Source organism: Microtus pennsylvanicus, chromosome 1 (assembly GCF_037038515.1).
Source record: "Microtus pennsylvanicus isolate mMicPen1 chromosome 1, mMicPen1.hap1, whole genome shotgun sequence".
In the NCBI taxonomy this organism is placed as follows: domain Eukaryota; kingdom Metazoa; phylum Chordata; class Mammalia; order Rodentia; family Cricetidae; genus Microtus; species Microtus pennsylvanicus.
In genome coordinates, this window is record NC_134579.1 from 119,826,112 (window position 1) to 119,846,307 (window position 20,196).

The 20,196-nt window shown below is 51.0% G+C and overlaps 1 protein-coding gene across 3 annotated transcripts in view; it reads left to right on the forward strand.

Moving 5' to 3' along the window:
• The window catches only part of Ksr2 (kinase suppressor of ras 2), a 367,153-nt gene that overhangs the window by 196,251 nt on the left and 150,706 nt on the right, over window positions 1-20,196 (forward strand). For all 3 annotated transcript variants that reach the window (XR_012911504.1, XM_075981914.1, XM_075981904.1), the window contains exon 5: window positions 9,619-9,803. Coding sequence is in view for 2 of the 3 variants with exons in the window: in XM_075981914.1 (XP_075838029.1) it covers window positions 9,619-9,803 (185 nt within the window). In the remaining variant the exon portion in view is untranslated. The remainder of the gene's footprint in view (window positions 1-9,618; window positions 9,804-20,196) is intronic.

Genomic DNA, 20,196 nt, shown 5'->3' on the forward strand with positions numbered 1-20,196 from the left:
AGGACAGTGGGAGAGACAGGGTGCTGTGTAGGGGTCTTCACTTGGGGCTGTGGACCTGTGGGTTATTCCTTAGAGGAGGCTTCAGGCAGCATCGAGACCAGCTCTAGTTAGATGCCCAGATCTGAGCTCAGGGTGGACTTTTCCTTGAATTTGATAGCTGGCCAACTTCCTGTGGGCCTTTGGGAAACAGGAGCGAGTGTGGGTGACGGTCTTTGCTAGTGAGGTCGACACACTTGAGTCTTCCTGAGTATATGAACTGTTGAGAAGGCCAATAATGGGCACTATCATTCCTTCTGCAAATGAATTGTGTTCCTAGCACAGTACCCAGCTCCTGGCATCGTGGAGCTGGCTTGGCATCCCTGGTATGGTGGTCCACTCCCTTGTTCTGGACTTCCTGCAGGTTCAGCTCCACAGAGTCGTCACTCAGAGCCAGCTCTACCGTCAGGATGGGTACTGGGTTTCACCTCCCTGTAGCATCTAGATACAGTGGAGTCCTGGATGAGCCGATCCCTCCAGATTGACCCTCTCCTGGGTCACCAATGTGGGGCATCCTTGAGTACCCATGCTGCAGAGTGTAAGAACACGTGATCTTCTTCCATCTGTAAATTCATACTAGTGACAGTACTGGAGCTGGGGAGATGGCTCAGTGGGTCAAATTGCCTTGCAAGAATAAGGACCCAAGTTCAATTCCCACCACCCATGTAAAGATCTGGGTATGATATTGTTTGTTTGCAATTCTAGGGCTGATGGGCCACGGGTAGAGGCAGACAATCAGAAAAATTGGCCAGTCAGATTAGCTGGATCACTGAGCCCAAGTGACAGCCACTGTTTCAAAAAACAAAAATTAAACTAAACTAAACCAAAACCAAAAAAGATGGACAGCATCTGAGGAATGACACCCAATACTGACCTTGGTCTTCATGGGTGTATGTACATACGTGTGCATGCATGCACCCCTTCCACACCTGTATATACACATGCACAGCCCAAACAAACATGACACATGCAGAAAATGTTCTTACCAATCTCTTTTAATATCCAGGCATTATGCTAACCCTGGAGTCCATAAAGAACTGGCCAGACATGACCCCTACCCTCCTTAGGCTTCGAAATAGGAAGGAGACCTCAATGTCCATGAAGCAATTGGAAAGGCAGCCAGCCACGTGCTTCCGAGCCAGGATCCATGCTGTGGGAAGCCACGGCTGCTAGTGATGGGACTGAGTTGCCCCAGGAGGAGAGAGAGACGGGCTAGAATCTGGGCATCCGGGACAGGTGCCGTACCGCGAGACAGCTAGTGGGAAGTGAGATTCAGGGGCAGCTTTGAGAGGCGCCTTAGATTTTTCTACTTTTAGGAAGGTGTGTTAAAACCCAGAGAATCCCAGTGCGGGAGGCAAGGGTGTGGTGTAGGGGTCAGGGGCTCCTGATCTACTTTTGGAAGGACTCTCTTTAGGATGGGGCTCTGATAACTCAGGGCTACAGGGTCTCTTGCTGATCAGACCTTCCATGAATGCAGAGCTATTCCTAATGTTTCAGGTCCTTGCAGAAAGTCTTTTGGAACGCCCACTTGGCTCCACACTCTGGCGTCTGTGCATTCACTCTGACACAAGGCCGTGATTAATGGACAAGAAGCAACAGTTTAATTTTTCCTCTTCCTCAGACCTGGGCTTTGACCTAGCATGTACTTTTCAAGTGTGCGCGTTTACCCTGTACACATTACATGTGTTTTAACTTCTGGGATATCTTTTACGAGACAGGGTCTCCTGCAGCCTAGGCTGGCCTACAACTCAGTAACCTTGAACTTCTGATCCTCCTACCTCCACCTCCAGAGTTCAGGGATTACAAGTGTGTGTCACCCACCACCGCTGGTTTACGTGGTGCCGGGGACCCAACCAAGGACTTGACACCTGCCACACAAGCGGTCTGTCGTCTCATTCACATCCCTGCTGTTTTCTAGGCTTTCATAGAGAGCCAGGTTTCTTAGTGTGTCAACCAAATCTGCGACTCCTGTCCCTAGTGAGCTTTGAACATCTCACTGGGAAGCAGTTTGATCTTTAGCTTGGACCGTCTGGAAGAAAAGACATGCATCCAAAAGACACACGTTCCACTATACCCGCCACTCCGCTGCCTAGGGCATTAGTTTTCTTTCTTGGAAGAAAATAGAGAGAGAAACAGCTGCATATGCCACTTAAATTATGTCTTATTATTTAAAAACAGTACTCCTGTCACTAAATTGAAATAGTGGAGACCAGTCTAAAAGTAATGAGGCGTCTGTTTTTAAATCCTCCCCCCAAGCCTGCCAGCTGTCTCCTCATGTGGATCCTTCTAGAAAATGTAGATACAGATATCCCTGCCTCTGGATGGCTCTGCCCATGATCTTCCTAGTGTACGGTGGCGTGAAAACAATTTGCCTTCAGCAGAGACTGCTCGGGCGCTGGATTTTCATCTCTCCGAGGGCTGGCAGGATTCAGTGCGATTTCTCTACAAGGGCAGCGGCAGTGAGCCGTGGTTCCTGTCTGTCACATGTTCTGAGGGGAACAGCTGCACTTCTGTACTGGGCTGGTGGGTGTGTCTGATGTATCTTCAGCCCGGGATAGCTTCACATGACAGTGGCCCTGTTGGACTGGGACCATCCTGTAAGCTGAGGAGCATCCGTGCTCTTGTGTGTGCTCCCCTTGTCCATACAACACAGCAGCTGAAGACGTGGCAAGGCTCTCCCTGCATCTCTCCTCCCCTTCATCAGCCAGGTTGCACGAGAAAGCTGGGTTCCCATGGTCTATCCTTCATCTCCATGGTCCTACCCTGGCCAAAGTCATTATTCTCTTGCCTGGGTGACACCACAGCCTTTTCCCCAATGACTTTTTTTTTTTTTCTGGTGATGGAGATGGAACCCAAGGCCTCGCGCATGCCTGGCAGGTGCTCTACCACTGAGCCACACTTTTAGCCCCTCACTGGGGAATTCCAGGCAAATGCTCTGCCATGGGGTCACACCCTGCCCAGTTCCTCTTTAATTAAAAAGATTAAGATTAAAAATCTTATGGGGTGTGTGTGTGCGCGCACGCATGTTTGTGCATGCATGTGTGTGTGTGTGCATGTGTGTGTGTGTGTGTGTGTGTGTGTAAGTATGGGGGCTTGCACATGTCAGTGTATTTGTAGAGGTCAGAAGGACAACTTTTGGAAGTTGGTTCTCTCCTTCCACCATAGGCCTCAGGTCTCAAATTCAGGTCACCAGGGCCTTCTCTCCCAGCCCCATTCTTTGCTCTCCCGTCAGACTCCATCCTGCACTTTAAGCAGAGAGATCATTTCAAGACACAGTTGGTATCATTCTCTTCCAGATTCCTGGGGCTGCTGAAGGAGGATTCCACCCTTTTTCTGACAGTGCAGACAGGATCTGCAGAGGTCTGGTCCACTGCCCCCAGCTTGTGTTCTGGGTTCCCTGCCCTGGCCTTTTCTTTCCATAACCCCCGACAACCCCCGCCTCCCTCCTGTCCCACCCCAGACCTTCCCAAGACTCACTCCTCCCTGACATTCAGGGCTCCAGGGAAAGCAGTGCCTGTCTACTCCCTCATGTGGCTGTGCTGGTCTTTCTTCCCCAGACATGTTTGCAGGGCACCTTGGAATGAATGGACATCTTTTAAAGACATGGCGACACAGGGGCCACACCGCAGACAACTTCATCCCTTCATTCCCTAACAAATGTTGATGTCCTCTCCATCCTGACTCTTGCCAACCCACAGTACTCCCAGCAGATGGGATGGTGGTAATTTAATTGACATTCCAAATCTGAGGGCAATGAAGATGCTTTCAGTGTTTGCTAGGCCAAGTTAACACTACTACAGGGGGATAGAAATCTGACAAGAGAAAGAGGAGAGAAGGGGGCAAGGGGAGGAGGAGAGAGAGAAGTGAGAGAGGGAGGAGGAGGAGGGGGGACCAGAAGAGGGAGGGAAGTGGAATCCAGAGGGCTTCACTTGCCAGGAAGCATCAGTGGATAAGAAGACATCAGAATAGGAGGACCAGTGAGATTGCTCAGCAGGTAAAGGTGCTGATCACCAAGTCTAAACCTCTGAGCTTGATCTCTGGGACCTGCAGGGGACAGAACTGATTCCTGCACATTGTTCTTTGTCCTGCACATGTGTCTTGCAGGGATACACATGTGTATGCATGCACACACACGCACACGCACACACACACACACACACACACACACACACACACACGGAGCCATGATCCCATTTTTTCAGCATAGAACTCAAGAGCAAAGGCAGTGTCCAATTAGAAGAGGGACTTGTGGAGGGGCTAAGATGGGACCAGCTTTCTGCCGGGTACCCAGTGACCAGTCCACGAAAGACAGCAGGTCCCTTGGGATGAACGCAGGACCATAAATCAGACAGCTGAATAGCAAGGCCTTCCTCGTTCTGGAGGGTGGGATGTCAAGATGGAGGGCTCAGCAGGTCGGTTTGTTGTGAGGCCTCTGTCCTTGGTTTTCAGGTGATGCCCCTGCTCACTGTGACCCCACGGGGCCCTTTCTCTGCATGTGCGTCCATCTTAGAAGGACACTAATCCTGCTGGGTTAGGGCCCCATCCTTATGACCTCATCTTACCTTACTGCTTGTCTTTTCATACCTTCTTCCCTCCCTCCCTCTTCTTCCTTCCCTCCTGGATGAGGTCTTTGTGGGTTCCAAGTTGGCCTTGAACTTGCTGGGTAGCCAAGGACAACCTCAAACTCCCGATCCCCCTGTGCTGAGTTTATGAGATTCTTGGGTTCGAACCCAGGACGGCCAGGCCAGCATTCTTCCCGCTGAGCTGTATTCCTAGCTCCTGTAACTCTCAAGACCCAGGCTCCCGTTTCACCTTTGCATTCTGAGATCTGGGGGGGAGGGAGCGCGGGTAAGGACCTCAACATATGGATTTGGGGGGTGATTCATTCTAAGCCTGGGAGGGGGGACTTTGAGGGACAGGGTGGTACCTTGAGTGTCTCATTTGAGGACAATTCCTACCTTCATCATACAGGAGCGGTTTCTCTTCCCTGTCACTGTGGCTCTCAGACATTTGTGTGCCCAGGGCAAAAGGAAGTCTTTTGTCTCTCTTATGGATGTGCGTCTATCTTTCCTCAGCTTTGAGTGCTGACCTGCCTCCTCACAGGAAGGATTTTGCCCCCTATCTAGAAGCAAAAGTACTCCTTGACAAAGGACAAAAGGAAGAACCCCAGTAGTTCCCTCTGGATTCACCACTAGCCAACTGGAGTATTTCCATCCCACTTGTTGGCTCCTTAAAACCACCCTGGTAGAAGATGCTTGTAACAGCAAAGTCCTTGGGACTCAGAGAGGTTAAGTCACTTGACAGAGGTCACACAGCTACTCAAGGGGTAAATACACACAACAAGCAGCATTAGAATGGTTTCTTTAATTGGATGAATGGCTGTGTTGCCACATTGGTCATTTTAACCCTTTAAAGGCCACTCTTAGGTGTTGTTTAGTATCCTCGAGGCTCAGCAGTTACCACCCCTGCCCACTTTCAGGGCTCCCCATGACCTCAAAGCAAACAGCACCTCCACGTGTGCTTGCACCCACTCCCCCTCCTGTTCTCCAGTCCTGGCAGTGCCAGCCTGCTGCCCATCTCTGTAGACTTGCCCACTCTGGTGGTTTTATATGAACTGGAATGCATGGTCCTTTGCGTCTGGCTTCCTTCCTGAGATGTGACAGCTCTGAGGTTCACTTGTTTTTAGGCTATGAGTCGGAACATCGTGAGATTGCAACAGTTTCACTATCCAGACAGATCACATTTGTCTTCTGTCGCCCAATGATGCGCATTTGGTTTTTTCCCCTGCCCTTTGGTGGTTGTCAGTGTTCATGTATCAATGTGTCAAGTGTCAATGTCCAGGGACACTTTTTGTTTGAAGATCTACTTCCCATTCTTTTGGGTATATAGCTTGGTATAGACTGTTGGGTTGTATAAAACTCTAGTTTTACATGGTCGAAGCATAACCAAAGTGTTTTCCATAATGGCCAGGCACCTTCACATTCTCTCCAGTGACGCTGGTGGCTTCCCATTCTCCATGTCCTCCTCAGCACGTAGTATGCTCCCTGTGTGTGAGTGTGGCCAGGAAGACTGGGGTTGTAGCTTATTGTCATTTGGTTCGTGTCTTCCACCATTAACTCTTCAGCATCTCCGTACATGCTTATTGGGTCTTCATACGTCTTCTTGAGAAAAATGTCTTTTTCAAGCCCCTTGCTAACTCTTCATTTTTATCTTTTTATTATTCTCCGAAAACCCCATTTTCTAAGCCGTAATTTTCATGTAGAAACACAAATTCATCCACTCATTCATTAACCCATCCATCCACCCATCCATCCACCCATCCACCCATCCATCCACCCATCCATCCATCCATTCATCCATCCATCCACTCATCCATCCATCCACCCATCCACCCACCCATCCACTCATCCATCCACCCATCCATCCATCCATCCATCCATCCATCCATCCATCCATCCATCCATCCACCCATCCATCCACCCACCCATCCATCCACCCATCCACCCATCCATCCACACATCCATCCATCCATCCATCCATCCATCCATCCATCCATCCATCCATCCTCCACCCACCACCTGCTCATCTGTCTACCCACTCATTCTCCTCCTTCCCTCTCCATCTTTCTTTCTGTTATTCCTTCATCTCATCTCTTTTATCCCCTTTCTTCTTTCCTTGTCTGTTCTTTTATCCCCATCTTTCCCCCTCCAACCTTCATTTCATTCTTCATGACATCTCTTTTCCTTCTCCTCCATTCCCTTCCTTTCTCCCAGTCTTTTCTTCCATCTGTCTGTCTGACAGTTATCTGCTCCCGTGACTATGGATTGGTAACCACATCACTTCTGACATCTCTGAGCTGCTGGTTTGGATGCGGTACACTCCAGTCTTGCTCCAATTTGCATGACTTCGTTGTCAGTGCCTTAGGCTGCCCTAGGTGTTTGGTGGGGGGTGATCATAGCTTTTTGCTCAGGGGTTTTCCCTTGTCCCCTTTCCTGGCTAAGGCTGGTGGGAGGTGTTCTAGGAATCTCAGGCAAAGCCCCGCCTGGCTTCACTTCTCAGTTTCTTTCTAGGGTTCCTGCCTGGCTGTGTGACTGTTGGGCAGAACCAGAGTACAGACGTGCTCATGACAGGAAACGGAGTGTAGGCTTGTCTGGGCCAAGCATGCTACCTCATAGATCCTCATGGTCTTACGTGGCCTTTTGGGAAGGGGTCCAGGGTTCTCTCCATTGTCCAGGTGGGACATCTCATTTCTGGTGACTCAAATCCTGTCTCTCTGTCTCCAGCAGCCGTGTGCTGATCTTATGCATATGTCTCTTTAAATCCCCACTGTTGGACAGTTTCAGGCAAAGGAACCTCACTGTTTCCAACTTCCAGTCCAGGCAGGGACATGCCACATATGAGCTGCGCTGTACCGGGAGAACCTGCCTGAGCCCGGAAGCAGGCCCCTGAGGATTGATCACTGCCACAGGGGTGCAAGAGGGGTGACTGGGCAGGCAGAGAGGTGTGGCCTGCAGAGTGTGGCTTTTTTTTTAAGGTGGTACCCAAAGGAGTCCTTGAGCACTGCAGGACTGGCAGTTTGCAAGCAGGTTCTGCAGCAGCCACCAGAGGGCGCTCGGCTCCGTGCTGGGCAGATGGGAGTTTGGGGAGGTGGGTGGGAAGGCGGCAGGAGATGTGGTCTCATTCCTGTTCTTGGGGAGCAAGCAGTTGGGAGTGGAAGGCAGAGTTTTAGAATGTAGTGTGATTTCTGCCCCTGGACCACAGCCTTTATTCTGAATGCCCATTTGAACAAACAAACAAACAAACAAACAATAAACAAACAGCCAGCACAGCCTGGGGAAGGGGGGGCGGTTTCTGAGAAGGCTTTCCTGGAGGAAGAACACCTGTCCCTGCTGGGAGGAACTGGGGCTACCAGGAAGGTTCCAGAAAGAGACCTGCCAGAGCTGAGTTATCAAGACAGAGATTAAAGAGGCTGAGCAGAGGAGGGAACTCTGGGCTGTGGAGACAGAAGGGTCAAAGGTGAGAAGGCTGCTGGGTTGGAGTTCATATGGAGGATGGCTGTTGGGAGCCATGGTCAGGAGCTGGGGGTTCCTCAGAATATTGAGGGACACTAGGATTGGGAGAATGACGTTGTCTCAGAGAGTGAGAATGTTACAGATATGGTCACTTTTGGACTGGACCATGGACTATGTGTAGGAGTCTGTCGAGCAGGGAAGGCAGCAGATCTCATGAAGTGTAGTCCCTTGGGGTGACTGGTCTCAGGGGGTCACGAACAGATGGACGCATTTGAGAGGCCTCTGGAGCTGCCTCTGCTAGGTTCTTTTGTCTCATTCTCTGCAGTGTCCTCCTCGGGGGAAAGAGGACATGGGTGCAAAGTCCTTCCTAAGATAACTTTAAGGCTTAAACGAGGAGATACCCCAAAGTCCCTGATTTGGTGTTTGGGATGCAGCTTGCACTTAATTCAGAGTAGCAGTGGCTGCTGTCACTGCCACGGATGCTGTTAATAATCTTAAGTCTCCTGTCTGGTGAAGCGCAAGGTTTAGACACTGAGTTTTGTGCTTATGCTCTGAGAGACACCCTCACTTAGCTCTCTAATCAGAGCTCATCGGCACTCAGCTGGAGCCCTCGGTCTTTAAGGCTTCCTCCTCTTCTCCATCCCTCCCAGTGAGATGCTCACAAGGATGTTGTCTGGGGAGATAAAAGAGAATAAAAAAAAATCATCCTGAGTCCTGAATTTCCTTTTGCTTATTCAGGACAGAGCTTTGCTCTGTTGTTCAAGCCGGTCTCAAAGTCAGCATCCTCCTGCCTCAACCTCCCAAGTGCTTGGATTACAGTAGCGCATCACTAAGCCAAGCTAAGCCCCTCACCTTATTTATCTTTTTTTCCACATTAAAAAAGTATACATTTTATGCTGTCTTGGTTTGCTTTCTATTGCTGTGATAAAACCCCAGGGCCAAAAGCAACTTGGGAAGGAAAGAGTTAATTCAGCTCACACTTCCACATCACATCTATCACCGAGGGAAATCAAGGTAGGAACCTGGAGGCAGGAGCTGATGCAGAGGCCAGGGAGGGTGCTGCTTACTGGCTTGTTCCCATGGCTTGCTCAGTCTGCTTTCTTATAGAACCCAGGACCAGCAGCCCAGGGATGGCCCCACCCCCATTGAAAGGTTGGACCCTTTCCCATCAATTGTCAATCAAGCAAATGCACCAAGGCTTGCCCACAGGCTAATGTTGGGCTATTTTCTCAGTTGAGGTTCTCTCTTTCCAAATGACTGTAACTGCTGTCAAGTTGACAAAAAATCAGCCCACACAACGGTGCCTATAAAATATTACTCGAAAGATAGATTATGTTAGTGTCAAGTCAAATGTCAAGTGATCATGTGTTGGGTAGAGTCCTCACCGACGGGAATGTTCTAGAAGACTTGGAGATGCCCAGTTTCTTTCTAGCAGTCTTGGAGTCTGCTAGTATAGGTTGTGCTTGTGTTTCACGGGTGCCCAGCCATGGTCAGGTGGACAATGTTTATATTGACTGTGTAGATGGCTCAGACAGACTCATCTTGTCTCCTTGGTCCGCTTCTCTTTCAGAGCCAAGAAGAAAAGCAAACCGCTGAACCTCAAGATCCACAGTGGCGTGGGCAGCTGTGAGAACATCCCTGCCCAGCAGCGGTCCCCACTCCTGTCGGAGCGCTCCCTGCGGTCCTTCTTCGTGGGCCACGCACCCTTTCTGCCCTCCACCCCACCCGTCCACACGGAGGCCAATTTCTCTGCAAGTAAGTCCCCGCTAGCCCCTAGGCTGCATTGGCTGGGGTCACCAGACCATCACCGCGCAGCCGGCTACCTTCCCTGCCGGGTGCATGCATTTTGTGCTCTTCACGCTGATTCTGAATCTCACGGGTCAGGGCGAGTCCATCACCTGACACCGCCCTCCCACATGTACAGCTCCTGGGTCCTTAGACGGTTCGAAGGGAGCGTGATTGGCGCTCGGAGGTGACTGGCAGTTACGCATCCTCAGTATCAGCTCTCTGATTGGCAGTGATGACGGAATGCTGAAAGCAAGGTGGGGGCGGGGCATTAGAGGGAATGTTCACCTTTTCTCTCTGTGCTCTCCACCACCTTTCGACCACTTGTCTTAGGGTTTATCTGGCCATGTGAGGTCTGTGATGGCGTCATGTGATAACTGGGGTCAACGTGTATAGCTTTTGCATCTCGATGCTGTACTGGAGTTCAAGCCGGGTTAAGTGTAGCCTGGAATGTACCGTCCACATTCACAAACTCTTGCCAGATACATGGTGCTTACGACTTGAGTACAGATGGAAGTTCCTGTGGCAGAGGGACGAGTTTCCAGAAAGTTCTGATCTTATCCTGAGGCACTCTCTGTTAAAAGGTGCAGACGCGGGCAGAGGGGACCCAGGGACGTGAGCCCAGCTCCTCCTCCAGCAAGGACTCTTGTTTGGGGGATGGGGGATGTTGGCTTTTAGAAGCACTGGCCCTGGGCCCTAGGCCTGCCATGGCTGCTTGTGCTGTCCTGTTGATCTGCTGGGTGGGAAGAGGAGTTTATTGTCCACCAGGCTAATTGCTGCCCTCAGAACCTCACTCTGGTCTTGTAACAGTCCATCACAGACATAGATTATTTCTAGAGCATAAATGGGGAAACTGAGGCTCAGGGACACCAGAGGTCTCTCTCTCTCTCTCTCTCTCTCTCTCTCTCTCTCTCTCTCTCTCTCTCTCTCTCTCAAAGCTACACAGCTACTTAGTAGTCAGGCCAGGATTTGAATCTGGTTCTTCCTTCCTTCCTCCTCATCCTCCTTTTCCCCATCCCCACCGCAGCATGGAACCCAGGCCCACACCCATGCTAGCCAAGCCCTCCATTACCTAGGCAGTGTCTCACCAAATCACTCAACCTGGTCTACAGCCTCCGATGCCTTCGAGTTTAATTCTTCCTGCCTCAACCTCCCCAGTAGCTAGGGCCCCAAGCCAGTTCCCTCCGAGATCCACACGGAATGACATTGCTATCTCTAAATGGGGGTCGTTTATTACTGAAGCGGTCTTTACTCTCCAGGGAACCTGTGTGTGCTCTTCAGTGAGGAGATCTGTAACTCCTATCCCCGGACACGCAATTATGTGGGTAGACAGGGCCTTAGCATTGAACTTGGATGGGTCCACAAACACGCACAGGGCTTGTGTTGCGGGGCCGCTGAGGGTCTCCACCAGAGGGACCCATGGAGATAATAATAGGAGAACATTCTGGTGTATGGCTTAATCCCAGTGCCTGGGCTGCTCGGGTCAGACCTCAAGCGAATTAAAACAGCCCCAGGACAGAGATGTCAACAGCAGGAGGCCAATTTATTCATTTGTCAAGAGAGGTCACTGTCTGGGAAGCCAGAGATTCTCCACATAGTCGGCCTGCTTGGTAGTCAGGGAGTCGCTTGGTGAGCAGCAGGAAGGAAAGGGGCCACAGACCAAACAACTGGGGCAGTAGATGAGGCCTGTGCCAGGCCGAGAAATTTGGACCCTGGGGGAGATGACTGGGTGTGAGTCCTAGCATTGAGTACTACAGTCTAGTAATAGGCTCAGGGATTTTTAGTTGAAGCCTCACTTTCCTTATCTGTAAAATGGGCCTATTTTACATTAGCCACACACGTGGTGTGGCCAGTCCCTTTGTACAGGGCCTGTACGTAGTAGGTACTTGTCACTGATGGCTGTTCCATGCCTCATGGTTAATTATTGCTGTCATCTCAGGGTCCCTATCCTTGTCCCTTCCCCATAGCCTTAAGAAGTTTGGGATTTACCTTGGCACAGAGCTGATGGTAGCCTCTTGCAGCCAACTGCCTTAGGCTTCACTGTCTTCTGAACCTTTCTGAGGGGCCAACTGTGGCTCTGACCTGTGGTTCTGGCCAGAGTGAAGACATCTATCTGTGTAAACAAACAAAAACAAAACAACAACAAACCAATTGTATTTGGGTTGTTTTTTCTGTCCCAATGCAGTCCCCCAGGTTTCCCCTTTCCTTGGTCTCCAACATGAAGGACAGCCTTGTCTGCTAGCCTGGGGTCAGCAACAGAAAAGACTTTGTTAAAAAGCAGCATGCCTATAATCCCATCACTTGGGAGCCTGAAGGCCAGCCTGGGCTACATAGCTAGTTATAGGACAGCCTGGGCTACATAGCTAGTTATAGGACAGCCTGGGCTACATAGCAAGGTCTAGGCCACTCTGGGCTACAAAATAAGTTCTAGGCTAGCCTGGGCTACAGAACAAGACTTAAAAGGCAGCTCTTGGGAGCATGGCTACCTTTTGGATAATCCTGGTGTTTGTATATAGAGGCTGTCATTGACTTCCTCTGAAGGAACAGGAAAGCACTGGATTTTGTGGGAGACCGAGGCCCACAGGGTGTAATCTGTCCCATGTTTTGCCTTCAGTTTGGCCCTACTTGAGCCTTCATTCTGTATTTCCCAGGCAGGAATTTTCTTCTTCTATCCGGGTCTCAGGTTCCTCATCTATTCAACAAGAGACTTGAGACAGTTACTGGACTCATTAGAGTACTGGGATTAGAAAAGAACAGCCTCCAGATGCTAGCTCCTGCTTGCGTGACATATTCCCTGGTCCCCATCACTCCCGGCTTTGGGGCTTTGGGGCCTGCTTTGTTCCTGCAGACCCAGCCCAGAGAGTCCCTGGGCCATGTCGCTGGGGCCCACCTGGGTTTGCATTGGTCACCATCTGTCCTGGTCCCAGTGTGTAATTTGAAGGATGGTAACACATCATCTTCTTATCCCTGGTAGTGACACCAGGAGATGCAGGTCAGAGCTGGCTGGAGGGGCAGGGTTTTGGGACCCCAGGGCACCCAGCTTCTGGGTACAGGAATCCTCTATCTCCATGAGTGTTTACCCTACTCCTTTGATGTCAGGGTGTCCCGCAGGACAAAGGAGGGAGTGAGAGTCCCAGTTGGCAGAGGAATCAAGTCACACCAAGGCTCGCCAACCAATGGTGTTCACGGGTCAGCTCAGATATGCCAAGATATAAGATGTCATTTGTTCATGCCTCAGCTTAAAATGGGGTGTGTCCTGATAAGTCCACCATTAGTAGAGCATGCCAGGACTTGAGAAACACCAGATATGGCAAACGTACTGAGTCCCACAGCCTAGCGGCTAGAGTTACACCCAGGCTCGATTTAGAGAATCTCATCCAGGCATTTCTAGAGGCGCTACACCCAGTATGTCTTAATGGACTAGAACACATCCATTAGTCTGAAGCTGGGCAAAATCACTGAGCCCAAAGCTTATTTTCCGAGTCACTTATATCGTTCCCTGTGACGGGAAAGACCGTCTGTGTGAACATGATTTTCTGCCGTCATTTGACGTGACCTGTTAACTGTCACATGCCAGGGACAGCCTGTGTCCTTCCTGTGTTGCTCAAGCATGTCTGACGGTATCCTCCGTGCACACATCCTTAGCGTGGCAAGCCATGGACTTGTGGCTCTCTGTCCCGTTGTCTTCAATCCCAACTGCTGTAGATGAGACTGTGTCGAAAGACCCTTAAACAATCTACTTCAGAGTGTGTTACAGTCCACAGGGAGGAAGGGATGGGGGCTGGTGCTTAGTGCTCCATGACTCAGTAAAGGGGAGTATGGGGAGCTATTGGTGTGTGTCATGTGATGGAGTGGTCTGAAACAGTGATAGAGATGAGAACGGTACCAAGAGTCATCGGCACTCACCGTGTGGTGACAAAGGCCTTGTCTAAAGCCCTCTCCCTTGTTTAATTTCTACGTCACAACCCTCTATAATGTTGAGACGTTTATTATCCCCTCTTCAGAGATAAAGAAATGGAGGCTGAGGTTAAGGACCTGGTCACAGGTCACAAGGTCCAGAAAGCAGCGAAGGGGCGGATTATTCGTTCTGCAAGGCCACCTTCATCGTCCCTCTTGCTTCTTGATTGCCTTCTGCTTTCTTCCTGGTTTGGGGAGCTGTGCGGTGGTTTTGTGGAAGAAGCTTCTTTGTCCGCACGTGTTTCCCCCTCCCCGCCCCTGGGCTCTGCTGTTCATGTTCACTGCCTCCATGGGTCCAGGTGATGGCAGTCCCTGAGGCGGGCAGGCAGCTGCTGAAGAGTGGTTGAAAAGCCAGTTTCTGGCAGCTTCTGCTACTCATTCATCTTGAGTGTCTTCCATCGAAGCTGAGGAATGACCTAGTCCTCTCAAAGAGTTCTGGGAGTTTCCATGTTGGCTGCCTGTGGCCCTCCAGCCCTTCAGGGCAGCAGTCACGAAAGAAAACAAGTGGCTCTATCTCTACGATGTCCCCATCAGTGTCATTATGGTAGCAGCTGGAGTCATATCCCAGGGCCAAGGAAGCAGTCCCCTTCAGCTGATATCTTGGAAGATGCTATAACCTCTCTGGGGCTGTCCCTCCAACCCCTGTGGGCACCACTTCTATAAGCAATTCCTGTCCCTTGTCCTGGAAACAGGGGAGGAGCTGACACCAGCCAGGAACCTAACTTTGTGCTTACCTGGACGCTGAGTCAGATCCCGGTGTGGTGGGGGTGGAGGCAGCAGGTGGCAGTAAAGGGTGATGAAGCTGAACGGCCGTGTTCCCACCAAGGCAACTGCTGGGGTTATAAAGATACCCTGGATGGGGCTGATTATATAATGGGGTTTAATGAGGCTTGAAGCCAAGGCTCATTACCCCTGGAAGAGGGGGAGGAGAGGCACACAACTCCACAGACGTTGGCAGCTTGATCCACAGGACCATTCAGAGACCTGTGAGGAGCGCTGGCTTGGGGTGGCTTCTCCAGCAGGAAATATGTATCCCATAAGGATGCCCCCAAAGAATTTGACTCTCCAGGTGCCGGTGCTGGTGCCTGTCCCTACGCTGACCCATCAGACCCAGGAGCTGCTTGGCATCTGGACCTCCATTAGAACTCTAGGCTCTAGGAGGTTTCTGTTGTACACGTTCCCTGCTGCATCCCACAAGGCCCTGAGGCGTCTGCTTTGTAGGCATGAAAAGCTATCCGCTTGGAGATAAAATGGTCCACAGGTGTCCCTGAAGCCCTGGTTTCTGCAGCTGCCACTTACTGTGTCCCATCTCCAAGAAGCCGCTTCAAAACTCTCTCTCTACCCTCACTCCCTCTCCTTGCCTCTGTCTGGATCATTCTCTTGCTGGTCACTTTCACCTCAGTGATGCTAGGGATAAAACATTTCTGTACCCCGGTGTTGGGTCTCTCCACTGAGGCAACAAATCAGATCAGGCCAAATTAGTAAGTCCAGGTTTAATCTGAGCAAAGCATCCCCTGGTGGTCCCATGGGAGGAGGAGAAACCACAAGGGGGACCCACTAGGGGACATTTGTGGACCAGACCTTAAATACCCTCCCAGGGTGGAGCCGCTGCTTGGTGGGCTTTCTTTGGCTGCTCCAGGGGAGATCCCCAACAAGGGCTCCTGGTTTCCATGTGTGTCCTAGACCTCCCACCAGCAAGAGCCACATGTAAACACACGGTAGAGACTTAACTGTTTGCTGGGTATGGTAGCACATGCCTGGTGCCTCAGGCTGAGGCAGAGTTTGAGACCAGTGTGAGCTGCTCATTCCACAACTAACAACCGCAGAGCCTTCCTGTTGTCCCTAGTCCAACACAAGCTGGACGAGGAGGAAGCCAGAGAAGGGGGTCTCCCAATCAGAGCTGTCACACACCTTATCCCCACCAGCAGATTGCATAAATCAGAATCCCTTGGCTCTAGGACTATTTTACATTTTGAAACCTTGCCCTCCCTGTATATCAGTATCCGTGGGTTGAGTGTGCAAATTCATCTGAGGCTAAAAGGTATTTAAAGCGATAATTCCTCCTCTCGGATGGGCTATAGACTCTTGGCTTGTTTAGTTACTCAACAGTGCAGTGTGCCGCCTCCTCACACACTTGGGCGCTGGACTGCTGTGCTGTAAGTAGCCAGAGCTCATGGAGCTTCCACAGCAAAGTGTGCAGGGACTCTGGGCAAGCATGCTGCCCGAGCATCCCACAGTGTTGGTAACCACAGATTTTGATTCCCTGGGATGGATACTTTGTGGATAGGGAGGGAGAAATGGAGCTTCAAACACACACGAAGTTGCTGGGGTGATGCTGAGAACATCTGAGCCCAGCCTGATCCCTCCATCTTCATCATTTCTTTGTTTTGGTCCCCACTCTCATTTCACAGACTGCTGGGGTCTGGGCAGCACATTTTCTCCCCTCCTCACACACCTTTGACCCTGGACCAGCGTTTTCACCCAGCTGTACTCCATCCTCAGCTGTCGCCCCAGCAACAGCCTCCATCATTATGTTTCCAGATGAGAAACCTAAGGCCAGAGAGTAGAAATCACTGGCCCAGGGCTACAGGGCTGAGGTTGGAGCACAGCCTTCCTCATGCCCATCTGTGAGTGTTCTTCCAAGAAGGGTGACCAATATCTGTGTCTACCATCACTCAAAATGTTTAGCAGCGAGGTAGGGGAAACCTGTAGGAGACCATTCCTCTGCTCAGCCAGGGAAACATTTTGGTGTGTTCAGGGCTGCTGGTGGCGGTGGCAATGGTGGCGGCAATGGTGGTGGTGGTGGTGTGTGTGTGTGTGTGTTATGTGTACACGTGTGCATGCATACATCACTTGCAAGGCCACTTCCTGGTTCTTATGAACTCCTTTTCTATTGCCTCGTCTGCCTGCAAACTTTGCAGTTTGGCCTCAGCGTGAAGCTGGCATCCTCAGACCTTTTGTTATGATTTTGTTATGATTGCGCCCACCAGGAACCGTAGCAACCAAAATCAGTTGGTAAGTGGTTGGTGCTAGGAGCCAAGGGTGTCATTTTGTGTCTATTGGATAAGTCTGTCCTGATTCTGGTTCAAGCGTAGGCTGTCAGAGTGGGCAATCCCTGTCCCTGTTATTGGGACCTAGGGTCTGAATGTCACTGCCTTGGTCCCAGGAACTCCCCAGATGAAGGATCCTCAGACATGACTTGGTTTATAAGAAGTTGCACAGATCCAGGACTCTGTGGAGTATGCCAGGCATTTCTGTGCCTTCTCCACGCTCACGCTGCCCCTTTCTGAGAGTGACGGAACAGACTCCAGGAAAGGAAGTCTGTGGCTGCATGTGTGGTACATGACACAGCAGAACCAAGGCTGGAGCCCAAGGTGCCCTCACACTTCAAGTTTTGTGGGCTTTCTGTACTTTGAGCCTCTCCCATCTGTCTGTCTCTCTGTGTTGTTCAGTTTACCTTGTATGTGCCTGCATTTGCATTGGTATGAGTATAGATGTATATGGTATATGGGTCTGGAGGGGGAAAGACAGCCTGGAGTGTTGATCCTCAGGAACCTTCCATCCCTTGTTATTAGGCAGGCTCTCTCATTTACCTGGATCCTTACCACATGGACCAGGCTAGGTGGAGGGCAAGTTCCCAGGGATCTGCTATCTCCGCTTCCAGCTTCTCCATCACTGGGATTATAGATGCTTACCACCATGCTCAGTTTTCTTTTCTTTTTTCCCATGGGTTCTTGAGATCTGAGCTCATGGCCTCATGTTTTCAAGGCAAGTGCTTTACTAACTAAGCCACTCCTGGGCCCCAAGTTTCATGAGATAGTAGTTTGGGGTTGGGGTTCACTGTTTTAAACAAAATTGTTCCCTTTATTCCAATAACCACTACCCATTTACTGAGTTAAAAGATGTAGAAGTGACCTTTGACCCCCCCGACCCCAGCTGTGATGACCCATCTTTTAGTTTTTCTGAGCTCATTTTTTACATCAGAAGTTGCAAGTTTTCTACTGGAAAGGGCCAGAGAACCTTCTCAGGGTTGCAGGCTGTGTGAGTCGGGTCTCCTCCGTTGCTGTGACCAAACACCCGGGGGAGTTGACTTCCAAGGAGGAGAGGGTTTATGTTGACTCATGGTTTCAGAGGTCTCAGTCCATGTCGGCCAGCCCATTGCTTTTTGCTATTAGGATGAAGTAAAATGATGTTGAGTCCGGTGCCTGTTGCATAGGAACCCATATCTAAGGGTTATTGTTGTAGTTGGTACTGTCAAGTTGACAAACTCTCAGTGTCACGTAGGAAACATACCTCTGGGCATGTCTGTGAGGGATTGTCTGAATTAGGCCAACCAAGGTGGGAAGACCCACACTAAATATGGGCAGCACCGTTTTACAAGGCACAACCCCCAACCACATAAAAAGGAAACTGAATCTGAGCCCAGCGTTTATCCCTCTCTGCTTCCTGGCTGTGAATGTAATGTTGGGCCAGACGGCCCGTATCTCCACACATCCCCCATGGAGCACTATATCTGGTCCATATCCCCACGCATCACCATGGAATACTATGTCTGGTCCATATCTCCATGCATCCCCATGGAGCACTATGTCTGGTCCATATCCCCACGCATCCCCATGGAGCACTATGTCTGGTCCATATCCCCACGCATCCCCATGGAGCACTATGTCTGGTCCATATCCCCACACATGCCCTGTGGAGCACTATGTCTGGTCCATATCCCCACACATCCCCTGTGGAGCACTATGTCTGGTCCGTATCTCCACACATGCCCCTGTGGAGCACTATGTCTGGTCCATATCCCCACACATGCCCTGTGGAGCACTATGTCTGGTCCATATCCCCACACATGCCCCGTGGAGCACTATGTCTGGTCCATATCCCCACACATGCCCCGTGGAGCACTATGTCTGGTCCATATCCCCACACATGCCCCGTGGAGCACTATGTCTGGTCCATATCTCCACACATGCCCCGTGGAGCACTATGTCTGGTCCATATCCCCACACATGCCCCGTGGAGCACTATGTCTGGTCCATATCCCCACACATCCCCCGTGGAGCACTATGTCTGGTCCGTATTCCCACACATCCCCTGTGGAGCACTATGTCTGGTCCATATCCCCACACATCCCCATGGAGCACTATGTCTGGTCCATATCCCCAAACATCCCCCGTGGAGCACTATGTCTGGTCCGTATTCCCACACATCCCCTGTGGAGCACTATGTCGGGTCCATATCCCCACACATCCCCATGGAGCACTATGTCTGGTCCGTATCCCCACACATGCCCCATGGAGCACTATGTCTGGTCCGTATCCCCACACATGCCCCGTGGAGCACTATGTCTGGTCCATATCCCCACACATGCCCTGTGGAGCACTATGTCTGGTCCATATCCCCACACATGCCCCGTGGAGCACTATGTCTGGTCCATATCTCCACACATGCCCCGTGGACCACTATGTCTGGTCCGTATTCCCACACATCCCCTGTGGAGCACTATGTCTGGTCCATATCCCCACACATCCCCATGGAGCACTATGTCTGGTCCGTATCCCCACACATGCCCTGTGGAGCACTATGTCTGGTCCATATCCCCACACATCCCCATGGAGCACTATGTCTGGTCCGTATCCCCACACATGCCCCGTGGAGCACTATGTCTGGTCCATATCCCCACACATACCCCGTGGAGCACTATGTCTGGTCCATATCCCCACACATGCCCCGTGGAGCACTATGTCTGGTCCATATCTCCACACATGCCCCGTGGAGCACTATGTCTGGTCCGTATTCCCACACATCCCCTGTGGAGCACTATGTCTGGTCCATATCCCCACACATCCCCATGGAGCACTATGTCTGGTCCATATCCCCACACATCCCCATGGAGCACTATGTCTGGTCCGTATCTCCACACATCCCCATGGAGCACTATGTCTGGTCCATATCTCCACACATCCCCATGGAGCACTATGTCTGGTCCATATCTCCACACATCCCCATGGAGCACTATGTCTGGTCCGTATTCCCACACATGCCCTGTGGAGCACTATGTCTGGTCCGTATCCCCACACATGCCCCGTGGAGCACTATGTCTGGTCCATATCCCCACACATGCCCCGTGGAGCACTATGTCTGGTCCATATCCCCACACATGCCCCGTGGAGCACTATGTCTGGTCCATATCTCCACACATGCCCCGTGGAGCACTATGTCTGGTCCGTATTCCCACGCATCCCCTGTGGAGCACTATGTCTGGTCCATATCCCCACACATCCCCATGGAGCACTATGTCTGGTCCGTATCCCCACATATGCCCCGTGGAGCACTATGTCTGGTCCGTATCTCCACACATGCCCCGTGGAGCACTATGTTTGGTCCGTATCTCCACACATGCCCC